Source organism: Musa acuminata, chromosome BXJ1-5 (genome assembly GCF_036884655.1).
Source record: "Musa acuminata AAA Group cultivar baxijiao chromosome BXJ1-5, Cavendish_Baxijiao_AAA, whole genome shotgun sequence".
In the NCBI taxonomy this organism is placed as follows: Eukaryota; Viridiplantae; Streptophyta; class Magnoliopsida; order Zingiberales; family Musaceae; genus Musa; species Musa acuminata.
Window position 1 is genome coordinate 42,168,042 of NC_088331.1, and position 12,236 is coordinate 42,180,277.

Sequence of the window (12,236 nt, forward strand, 5' to 3'; positions counted from 1 at the left end):
ATCACTGAGCAAAAAATAGATACATCCCTTAGAAATAAACATCATATTTGTGACAAACTAGCAATCCAAAACTTTGTGGAAATATTTGGACATACATCTGTTATAATAAACTGCTGGGAAATTATCAAACCGGATGGTTTCTGTTTTCTTTCAAGAGGATAATTATTTATTATATCACTTATATTTTCAGTCTATAAAAATCCTGATACTGATTATGTTTCAGATTTCAAAACTAATGCCATGAATGATATGTCGAATGCAGTTGTTCAGAAGTTTGTATTCATCCTCTCCTATCACATGGTCTGACATAAGCTGAAATCTAATCTTCAGAAGCATTTCATGAATCTGTTCCATATGCACAATCATGAAACTAGTAGCAGAATGCTCACATTATCATATATGGATTTTAAACACTCATAGAAACATGGTAACCAACTGTGTGATGGTACAGATTGAATTACCATCCAATGACAACCATACTGTTCTTGTGAAACTGTATCTAGTCAGGTAATCTTGACAAGAACCACCTGATAGAAGCATCCATGAAAAAGCATTTAGGAAAATTCAATAATCCAAATCATAATATTCGCTTCTGGACTACTAGCATAAAATCATCTATATTCATTTCATAACACCACAAAGAATTTCATAATTCTCTGCTCCAAAAACCTTTAGGGCGCTTTTGTATTTACACAGAATGTGTTGTAGAAGTTGTTCTTCCTCCTGATGAATTTTACCTACTATTGCGGCAGAGGCCTCGTAACAGTCAACTTGTTGATACAGGTATGTGGGGAACTATTATATCACTTGACTATTTCTACAGATTAATGTGACTTTGCTTTACCTGATGAACACAACGTCGCTTTCCAAGGAGTGTCTCATTGAGTTCTGGCCTTCCAGTCTTTGATTGCAGAAAGAAGAGACTTATTACATCTAATTTCTTGAGTGGGCAACAGTAAATTTGTCATTGGGGATGTGTCATTCCTGCTGAGCCATGTCTCGATTGCATTACGATTGTACGTGTAACCATCAGCAGCGATGCAGGGATCATCCATCACAACCTGTACAAACTTTCATGGAACTCGTAAAACATATGTAATTCCACTTAATGAGTACAATAAAAGATGGAAAGCAAGTAGTCTCACATGTATATGATAAAGAAAGAGGTTATCGATCTAGGAAACAATATTTGAATACCTTCAGTATTGGACAAATAAAATGGTTTGGAGGGACAGAGGGGTCATGTAGTGCTGAGTCGTAAGCCTGTTCAGCCATAGCTTTGAGCCTCTCTAACACTGGAAGAACCTGGTCCTTCAAGTCAGGCCTGTCCTTGCGCCTCAGCTCTAAACAGATGAGTCCAAGAATAGCTAATTCTTTTGCCTCAGCTTTAGGCCATTGTCCAGCTTTAGAATCCAAAATATCCATTAAGCAGTCCCTTTCCAATGCAGTCTCAACGATAAGGGCAAGTCCCATTGGTGATTTTGCAGTCAGCAATTGCAAGATCACCATTCCTAGTGCATAGGTATCAGACTTCGGTGAAACTAAACCAGTTCTTTGGTACTCAGGATCCATGTAGAAAAATGTACCCACGGGATCAGTATCCTTGTACATTGTAGACAACGGCATATTTAAGGTAGGAAATAAGGTGGAAAGGCCAGCATCACCGATCTTGCTCACAAAATTATTGTCAAGCAAAATGTTGGCAGGTTTAAGATCCCGGTGAACGATAGGTTCTGGTTTTGAGTTATGAAAAAAGATAAGAGCAGAGGCAACTTCCCATGCTATCCGAAAGCGGCAGAACCATGGAAGTGGGAGTGTATTGTTTTTGCATTGTAATCTGTCCTCCAGGCTACCATTTTCCATATATTCATAAACCAAGCAGCCCTTTTCAGTGCAAGCTCCAAGCAGCAGTAGCACGTGTGGATGACGAACTCTACTAAGAATTTCAAGCTGGAACACCAGAAACACAAATTAGACACTTGAAGTGTAATAATATAGAAATAACACAGTCATGTTTGTTGGGACAACACAAATTCTTGAAAAAGAAAACTAGACTGTAACTTAACTTCTCCTGGATCAAAAATTGATTTTCTATTTCAAGCTTCTCCTGGTAAGGAACTTTGAAACTGAGGTTTCATTTACCAGTTGGATCAGTTCATATTGACTGATATTTACTGGTTCAATTAATAACCAGAAATTTTTATTAATTCTGTAAGAGCTAGATCTTTCAGCATTACATCCGGCAATCAAAACATATAAATGATGACTAATCCGGCAAACATTAAACTTGGTAAGATAAAATGATTAAAAAAATTGAAAAATGAGATTATTTAGGAATACACATTGAATGCTAAGATAATGCATTGAAATATTTGATAGTAGACCCATAATCAAAATAGCTTTTGTGATTATTTCAGAAAAAATAAAACAAAAAACTAGGGTAGAACTAGGACAGTTATTGCATGAGGTCTACTCAATGCTAGATATAGAACATGGGCTGTCCCATAATAAAACCAGTTGTTGCTGATATCTCAGTTTCTTCTTCCATAACCACTTGCCAAACCAATATTGGATTGAGATTTACATCCTTATTTGAAACTAAAGAAACATATATAATCTGGACGTTAAGACTAAAGAAGAAACATAATACCTCTTGCTTGAACTGCCTGGTTGTGTAACCTTCATTGGAGTTCAATACTTTTATAGCTGCAACTGTATGATGAAAGCTTCCCCAATAAACAGTTCCACTTGCTCCAACTCCAATCTTGAGAGCATCAGAGAATGATAAGGTAGCAGCAACTATCTCTTCCCAAGTGTACTTCACATAGGGCTCACTACTGCATGCAAGTTCCTTTTCAGGACTTTGCTTCTCACTGACTTCATGAGAAGCACTTTTTTCCACATCTTTCCCCAGTAAAACTTCTATTTCGGTGCATTCTTTAACATATTCAGCTTCCTTTTCTGCAGCTTCACGTCTTTCCTTTTCTTGTTGAGCCATCTTGGTGGTTTTCTCTAATCTAGACCATATTTCTTGAAGCCTAAGTATTTCCTCAGTGTGGTGTGTATGTATGTCATTCAACTAATCAAAGCAAGGTTTCACAGGTTAAAGCGAACAAATCTCAAATATCAATTATCTATTTGGTAAATATTTTTTAATACAAAGAAAAATCTCACCTGCTGGGAAGCAGAAATTGACTCATCTGGAGCTAATTTATATATCCTCATAAAATGGTTGATTTCTGTTCTCAGCCTTTCAAGTTCAAGATGAATATCTCCCTGCACAAGTGAAGCAATGAGTAAACAGACTAATCTGCATATCCCAAATTTTTTTCTTGTGATCTGGAAACTTCTCACTCCAGACTTAGGACTCTGCAGTTGGTAGAAATGTGTACACTAAAGACTAAGCTTTATAATGTGAGTCTAGTTACCTCGTTCCCTGATTGTGAATACTCTGTCGAACGATAAAAACTCATATTAGAACTCCATGACTTGTCTGTTTGATAACTTCTCAAACTACCTATACTGTTACTGTATTGAGTCTCTGATGTATTAGAACTGGAAACTCTATAATCTTCAAACAGAGATGTATTTCTAGTTAGAAGAAAGTTAGCTGAATTTGAGCTCTCATAGTCTTTACTGGCATAGGCTAAGTTCTGCTGAAGCTGTGGCAGACAAGGAAGTTGAAAAGGGAAGTTTACTTCTGTGTCCAAGTCTATCATTTCTGCAGAAAGAATAAATTTATTATATGGACAACTTCCAAAATCTCAAGCAAAGATATGTCAAATTCCATAAAGTTGATGAACAGAAGATTATGTTTGACTTTGAATGATGACCATCTGTTGGCCCCTAAAATTAGTCACTGTATTCTATTTTCCCTACAAATTTATCTGCCGTGTATGTGACTGAAACATATATTACAGAGTGAACTTTGCTTTTATGTATCAGTCAAAATAGAAAAAAAATCCATAAGAATTATTCCAGTAAGAAAATACTATCAGCTATTTTTTTCATTTAAGTTGATAGCAGCCTGAAATTATAACTGAAATGTTGTTGTGATAAAAGACAGTTTTATCCAAATCTAGTATAAAAAATATCTAAAATGAGAACTTCATAATTGTTTATCTGCGAGAAAGAAGATACAATATCTTTATCTGTGTTGCATTAAACTTATCAAGGAAGTTTACCTTTCTTTCCCACACTCTTTTTGATGCTTGGTGCATCTAGAAACATGACTCAGAAGATAAGGACTGTATGAAGGGTGTTAGGACAGGGTGTCTTCTCTTTGGGGGAAAATAGTGAATAAGTGAATGGGAATAATTAAGTTAAGCTAAAACTATTTTAAAAGAGTAGTCAGAGTAGTAAGGTATCAAGTCTCAAACATGCCTCAAGGGCTTATATGTCGTATATATATGACTATATGTAAGGGTTGTTGTTGTTGGGGGATATTGTATCCTTATTGGTTCTTTAGCACGGTTTGCAATACCGAATGGTACCACCAGTATCGGGTGGTACATACCGGTCTGGCAGCTGACCGACATGCGAACTGCCTGCTACCGAGAGATATCAGCCCGGTTGTGACGAGGCGAAGAAGAAGAGGTGTTCGAAGAAGAGGAAGAAGCTTCGAGAAATAGTACCCGGCTTGCCAGCTGACCGAATGGTACCACCAGTATCGGGTGGTACATACCGGTCTGCCAGCTGACCGACATGCGAACTGCCTGCTACCGAGAGATATCAGCCCGGTTGCGACGAGGCGAAGAAGAAGAGGTGTTCGAAGAAGAGGAAGAAGCTTCGAGAAATAGTACCCGGCCTCGCCCTCCTCCTCCTCCTTTGTCATCTTCTTCTTTGTTGTGGCACCTGTTGCCATCGCTCCCTTAACGCCGTAGCTCTTCGGGGCCCGCTGCCATCATTCCCTTGACACCGAAGAAGATTCTTCTTCTTCCGCTCCTTCGCTGCAGCGCCTGCTGCCATCCCTCGATGCTGTAGCTATTCACCTAGGGTTCAGGTGAGCGCTGCTAAGTTATATATTTTTTATATATTTAATATCATTTAAATATAATATATTTAATATCGTTTTAAGCGCACCATCGTTAACTATTTTATATTTCTGTGATTTTATATAATTATATATATTGAATATTATTGAATATTAAAATTAATTTTAATATTTTTTAAACATATTGTTCGGTACGTTCGTACCGTACCATACCGAGCAAACCTCGAAATATTGGTACGGTACGAAATTTCAATTATTGTTCTTTAGAACACTAATTAGACACAAATTAGGAGCTTTTTTAAACATCAAACTAAGTACTCATAATAAGGAAAAAAATTGAATTCAACAGAAAAATGAAAAAAAATTCTTCTAAAAGGTTGGTACTGAGGTAAACTTGTTATCCTAGTATCACTCTTAGGAGTTGTCATATGAAGTCCTTTCCAAGTTTGATTGCTTCCTGTCTGGAATAGGAAACATGCAGTCTCTTTCTAGCTCAAGTAGGAGTCACTTTTCAAATAGGAATTCACTTCCACTCCAGATAAAATTTGAACATATGTTTCCCTAATAGAAATTACATAGAGCATCACACAAGGCACCAGAAGCAGTCTTTCAGCCCTACACATGGTTGGACCAGTTGAAGATGGTGGCCTGACAGCTGAACAACCCTTAATTTGCAATGTAGATCCATTTCATGTGGTCAGTCATGAGGGAGGATGGCCAATCCTAGCATGAGTCCAGGTGGAGGTGTGGTTTGGGTTCAGACCACTCCACAACAAGGCTCATCATAACTCATATTTGACAGTTCCAAAATTTTGCATAATTATTTATGATGAATCTAGTGACAATTGACATGGATATAAATAACAAGCCTATAACTGCAACATTCCATGATCAAACTATGGATAATAGATCCATGTATCTATACTGAAAAACCAATTACCAGAAAAAGAATCTAGATTGACCTCAATGACACTTCATTCTAAGAGTAGATAGGTACTTGTCAAAGTATACTCATTGCAATATCTACTATTCTTATGGAGCTTTTGGATGAAAATGATCTGAAGTTTCTATACCAAAAGAGATTAAATCTGTCATCTCAAGTACTGCATAAGTTAATTGCAACTTGTGTCAGAGAGGCAGAGTCCATTACCTGATTTAAGAATTGGAGAATTGTTTGAAGAACTATAAAAAACTGCACTAGAATCATTTTCTTCTTTGATACTATCCTTTGTCACTGATGTGGGTGCAATTTCATCTGTCCCAAATGCCGATGCACGAACAGATGACAGTTTACCTCTTGAAACAACATAGACTGTACAAAAGCTTGGAGTACATTCAGCAATTCTGGATGACAAGTTGCTTCCCCAAAGTTTCCTACAGCAACATATTCATCATAAACTTTGTGAGATTTAAAGCAAAAAAATGTATAAATATGTTTGTAAGACCAGAATAATGAAAGTATGGACATTTAAATATTTATGCAGTCATGCAGTGTGAAGGGATCATTGTTTACACACAAAAAATTCTGACTGCAACTAAATTGGGAACTATGTAAGACTATATATATGGAAACTTTTAGGGAAATGTCAAAAGATATAAAATCAACCATATTTCCATAATCTGGTGATCAGAAGGTGCTCAACGCAGAAGGCTCGTATAAAATACGGGGTCTGTCAAAGGCCAGTCTTTGCAGCCTTACCCCAACATGGAGATGCTGGGCTGGACAAACTTGAATATGAAAACTCAGGAAGTCTATTTTTCAATGGAAAAGCCAGACAATTCAAACAATAAAACCCCAGTGCACGAATTGTTTGGCTTTAAGTGCTTTACTAGGACTAATGTCTTCCTTACAAAGTCTAATTTACACTTATGTAAAAGCTGACTAATATATGAAATATTAGTATATTCAAAGTGAAAGAGAAACATATTTAACAGAAATCACAAAAACTAAGATGGAGAAACCAAGTAATTTCCCAGAGAACATTCTATTTAGACCTTGGCATTTATTTATAAACAACATTTATGTTAGATTATCAGAAAAACACCAATTGCATCATGTGATGAAAGAGCAAATCAAATTAAATTCAAGCATAGTTTTTTGGGGCACATATTTGAAGCCAAATCAAAATTTGTTGAGAAAATTCAAACCAGTGTAACTATAAAAGAACTTGATAACATGGAAATACTTTGCTACTTATACGGCCATATACTTCTGATTCAGATTTAACTTTGTACATGTAAAGAAGCTTTCAGATTATAACATTTGATAACATAATGAGGCCAGGTTTGTTTTTAGATTTATGTTGATTGATATGTGGCATTCGGTTCGAGTCAAATGATATTCAAAATCATTCAATTTGAATTCTGTAGGTCTTAATAATTATCATACTCTTCTTAGGATTTTCAGTTAAATTTTATCATTGTATTTCACAAAATCTTATTGTATCAATCGCAAACTGCACCGAACTGAACACTAACTCATCATCACCTACTAAAGTAAGATTATGTGTAAATGAGTCTTTCTCATAAAAGGCTACTATTTTCTGCTTTATCTGCAATAGATTGCTATTCAATTTTCTTAGAGCAATAGGTTATGCAAGTCACAGCAGCCTTCTTTTCCTAATCAAAAGGTTGAGTCATAATACCTGATTATTGCATTTTTGGAAGAAGCACCTATAACAAGCATGCTGATGCTATTTTCTGTGACCTCTTTTGATATTGCCTCAGCTACATCATCTGCTTCAAGTATCACAACTTCTGTTTCAATCTGTAGATATAGTATAAGTTTAACATAGTCAAAGCTTATTTTTGATTTGAGAACAAAAAACAATGCAATAGATTTGACCTGCTTTGCAGAACACATATTCTTGTAGGGGCGAAGCATCACTTCTGTTTTCCATTCTTCTTCTTTCTTATATGCAGAGGCAACAACATCTTGCACTTGCTCAACAGGGAGATTCCCGACTAAAATAATAGGTACATGACGTGTAGAAATTAAGTGTGCAGCTTATTGAGGACTTAAAGGTAATAATAGTTAAGATGTTTAAACACAAAATTAATGGAACTCCAATTGTAAAAGCCAACACAACATGAAAAAAAATCAATTTTTTTCTAAATGATAGTGTGATAATATTAAATGATGATAACTTATCATTTAAACAACTACAAGTTTTTTATATAGGTGTCTTTAAGTTTAGGTTATGTCCTATATTGAGATTTAGTTTGTGTATGGATCGGGGTCAAGCCAATTCTTTTTGAATGTTTTTAATGACTTTCCACCCTTAGTGATTCCTTCAGTAAGATGTAAAGCTACATAAACATCAAATTGTAGTGTATTAGACCTCTAAAAGGTAGAAAATGGAATTAGGATGTTATTTAATTGCAATAGTCAGGTTTAGGAGGCCATAAGTGCCTCTTAAAAAAGAGTTTTACATGTACAAATTTCATGGAAGAAAAATTCTTGTTATCGTTAGGTCCTTTAATTAGGATTTGCCTTTAAAAAAAATCACAAATAAAAGATCATGTGGCTAACTGCAATTGGGCTTATCTTGATGAAAGTTTATTGAGTAGGCCCTGGTACCTTTCTCTGCTCTAAATCTTTCAACTATCTTCTACTCTTTTCTTGCTACTCACTCTTTTTCTTTTCCTTTAGATTACTGTTGCAAGACTCTGTGTAAAGGAAAATATAATAGATTAGTTGTCATCAATGTTATAAAATTGTTTTTTTGGATTATATACTTGGTTGCTGCAGCTTACACTTTCTCATTGGAGAAATATTAAAATTTAATTGAACCTAACTATTGGATATTCAGCGCCAAAATGTAGATAAGGACAGGACAGGTCAAGGTAGACATAATTATAGATATAGATATCGAAACAAATATCCAGGAGTGAAACACTTCACCACGTCTGAGAATAATGCAAATAATAAAGTCCTCGTAAATTAAACTTACATGAAAGGACTTCACATGCTAATTCATGGCTTGAACAAAGAGTCTATTGTCCACTCTCTTTCTTTACATTTCACTTATCTGTTATTTTCTCCTTTATTACCCCATTCCAGAACAAAAAATTGCATTCTTTAAGCAGATGGACTCATCAAAAATCCAAATCATATTATATTCCTTCGCCAATCCATTTCTTGCTGAGCACAAGGCACATGTAAAAACTAATTTTCTCATGAAAATTTAACAAGAGATGAAAAACAACTATACGCATCAAGAAGATACAAGTTTAGAGATAATGCATGAAGCAATTAATTCAACAACTGGAATCAAACAGATACGGTAACTACGGTTTCTCGCCTTTAGCAATTTGACTAACTGAAGATAGGCAAGTCACAGTTTCCACACATAACAAGGAAAATTGATGAGGAATAGGACCAAGATGTCATTATATTCTCAAGGATTATGCAAACAAGAAATCAGAAGTGATTGGCCTCAACTATCAAAATGGAATCAGCATAATCCAAGCAAGTTTCAAAATATCAGATACTGTGTTAGATGTAATTTTATACTTTCATGAACAAGTTCGATTAGCCTTATTCGACTATTCCTTGTCCTTGATGAGACAAATGTGATAAGAAAAAGAGATCGACTAAATTTTACATTTACCATCAGCTACTGTCAATGAACTAAGACAGTAGAGATATTTCTCCCAACAACAACAAGCAGCCAAAATACACATTTTTTTCTGCCATTGGGCTTTGTGGAATACAATATCTCTAGTTATGTTGAGAGCAATCAAATTTCTTTTGTATTGTCTCTGATGAATTTTACTAAGGTCTCCCTCTATGTCTCCTCACAATACCCATCCTCGACTCACATCGTCTAATCAGAACTTTAGGCCTCCTTTAAACATATCAATACTATCTTAAATGATTTTTCTCTCAGCTTAACCTCTACTAAGACACAAATTTAGTTCCACATTCTCATCTTAGCTTCATCAACTTTGTGCAGGGTATTTTTTAGCTGCTCAACAATCTGATCTTACAATAAATTATAAAATGGACCAAATATGCCACATATCTAGATTTATATTTCTACTATGAAATCTTTTAGTCTTTTAACTATTAAATGATAATTATAGAAGCACCTAAGATTGTGAAAAAACATCATGATAAAGCAAAGAATTGACTAAGGATGTCTTGCAACGTATCATTTGATGAGATGTATCCATTAGCTAAAGATTTGATGAGTTCCATAAAAACATAAGAAGTGCATCCAAGGAAAAGTTTGTCAGCTTCCACTAATCTTAGGTATCCATTTAGTTGTATCACGTGGCCAACCTGCAAAACTACTTGCTAAATGCTTTTTGATATTTTTTTCATTATACAAATTTTAACAAAACTTCTTCTACAAGCCAATATAAAAGCTATAACTAAAGTTTCATTTGTCTGTTAATTGCCTCTATATCAGATGGATTTTGCAGGTTCCTGTAGATGGTCACTCTGTATCAGTATGAGTTGATTGAAGCTTTATCAACTACAAAGTTGATCACAGTATGAAACTTCATTTATGTTAACAACTTGGAGTTTTAAATTTTTGGTTGACGGATGTGTCTATTGCCATAGCCAAGATTGTTAGTTGTTGATTAGCAGCATAGCTTAATTCTTATGCGTGTAACCGCATTGCAAGAGTTCGAGTGTTACCTATCCTTGTTCCTGTTTTAACAAAGAAGATGGTAATTGGAAAGGAAAGACTGAAAAGATAAATTGAATGACCAACAAAAGAGTTAAATTAGTTGTCATGACTTACTTGGTGACGGAATCATCTTAATCCTTGACCGAACATGTAGAAGTTTAAACATAACTCCACCCCCAGAAATGAATTTATTCAAAGCCCACTGAACTATATGCTTGCTGTTGCTTGTCCCATTGATAGCAAGTGCAACTGTAGTAACTGAATTATGTAGCAACCTGTCGCCTTTCTCCATCTCTTTGAGTACCCAACTCTTTGCCTCCCTTTCCCAGTCTTAACAATTATACATCTTTCTTTACTTGCAAAAGGAGTATAAAGAAGAAGAAACAAAGATCAGCTTTCATGCAGTTAAGATTAATCATACGAAAACATTGGTTCATCAGTTCATAAGTAGCAGAGGAAATGTGATAGATGAAAAGGAGGACAAAACGTTGGAATTCCCCTTAAATTATGAGAGGAAAAGGAGAGAACAGGGGAGAAGTGACCTTCCTCTCCTCCAACAGGAGTGGATGTCGAAATCACAAAGTCTAATGGGAAAAAAACAATCCAAAAACCTCTCCTCGGAATAAATCAGAAGAAGAGAAAAAGTTGAATCCCTTTTCTGTAATAGAATAGAATCTAAAAAAAAGCCCAATTCTATAGCATCATAAAATGCTCAGAAAAGTTCACAAATGAACATCGAATCTTAAATTGGCTCAAAAAACAAAACAAAACTTTATGACGCACACCAATAAACCTAAGACGTAGGACGCAGACAAAGACTAAGCCTTTGAGAAGCAAAAAGAACTTATCTCTAATCCTACCAAGCATTCATCGGCAGAAACCATATCCAGAACAACAGAAAAAAGAAGTCAAATACCAAAAGGATCACACGAAGAGCGCCACAAACAAAGATTCGAAAAGAAAGCATAAAGCTCCTTTCGGAAACCTTCTACGCGGCTTCACACCAACGGAAGAATCCCCAACGTAACAGCCATCAAAACCCCACTTTTAATCGAAACCAAGCATCAAAGCCTCTTGGTGGTCACGCAAAAACCAACTCATCAGCGCAGAGCAGAGCAGAGCAGGGGAAGCGACCGACACCAAACCACGATGCCATGCTGGAGACTTCAATGCCAGGAGACCTTAAAGAAAGACCCAAAAACCACTTTCCTTCTTAGCAGTAGAGCAAGTTGAAGCTTTTACACTAAAACCATCTAATTATTGTTGGTGGGCTAAAATTTCTACTTTTTCACACTCGAAAGATGCCAAAGTATCGTTCTAGTAAATAAATTTCATCTATGGTTGAGGATGCAGTGTAATCAAGTACTTGTGAGCCCAAAAGAAAGAGGAAACCATTACGGCGGTCACAGTGGCACAATCTATGAATTAGGATACCGCGTTTTGTTATTCTTAGAGTCAAACATAAGGGTGTAATGTTATGTCACTGTTTTTTTATTATACAAGAAGAAATAAATAAACATCAAAAAATATATTTTTTTGGAGAAGAAATATATTTTAAAATGTTTCAGAATTCCAAAAACTTTCTCCTCGTCTTAAGAACA

General features: G+C 35.5%; 1 protein-coding gene across 4 annotated transcripts; it reads right to left on the reverse strand.

The window, feature by feature from the left end:
* Nucleotides 1-539: 539 nt before the first annotated feature.
* LOC135674370 (U-box domain-containing protein 35-like) lies at nucleotides 540-11,934 on the reverse strand. 4 transcript variants are annotated; one of them, XM_065184154.1, is made up of 10 exons: nucleotides 11,621-11,934; nucleotides 10,750-10,990; nucleotides 7,839-7,957; nucleotides 7,639-7,760; nucleotides 6,144-6,367; nucleotides 3,429-3,721; nucleotides 3,175-3,276; nucleotides 2,651-3,079; nucleotides 1,198-1,950; nucleotides 540-1,061 (listed from the first exon to the last, which is right to left on the reverse strand). In XM_065184154.1, exons 2-10 carry the CDS (start codon nucleotides 10,925-10,927, stop codon nucleotides 879-881), a joined length of 2,403 nt encoding a protein of 800 aa, XP_065040226.1. In that variant the 5' UTR covers nucleotides 10,928-10,990; nucleotides 11,621-11,934; the 3' UTR covers nucleotides 540-878. The 4 variants fall into 4 exon arrangements, with proteins under 4 accessions (XP_065040226.1, XP_065040225.1, XP_065040223.1 ...); XM_065184153.1 differs by having other exon boundaries at nucleotides 11,552-11,934; XM_065184151.1 differs by having other exon boundaries at nucleotides 10,750-10,985; nucleotides 11,621-11,933.
* Nucleotides 11,935-12,236: the final 302 nt, after the last annotated feature.

Excerpts from the sequence above, each read along its gene's own strand:
- LOC135674370 (XM_065184154.1), bottom strand. The coding sequence starts at position 10,927 with ATGGAGAAAGGCGACAGGTTGCTACATAATTCAGTTACTACAGTTGCA. Across the intron at positions 7,958-10,749 it reads TAAGATGATTCCGTCACCAA|TCGGGAATCTCCCTGTTGAG; the intron begins GTAAGTCATGAC and ends CTATTATTTTAG. Across the intron at positions 7,761-7,838 it reads ATATGTGTTCTGCAAAGCAG|ATTGAAACAGAAGTTGTGAT; the intron begins GTCAAATCTATT and ends CTATATCTACAG.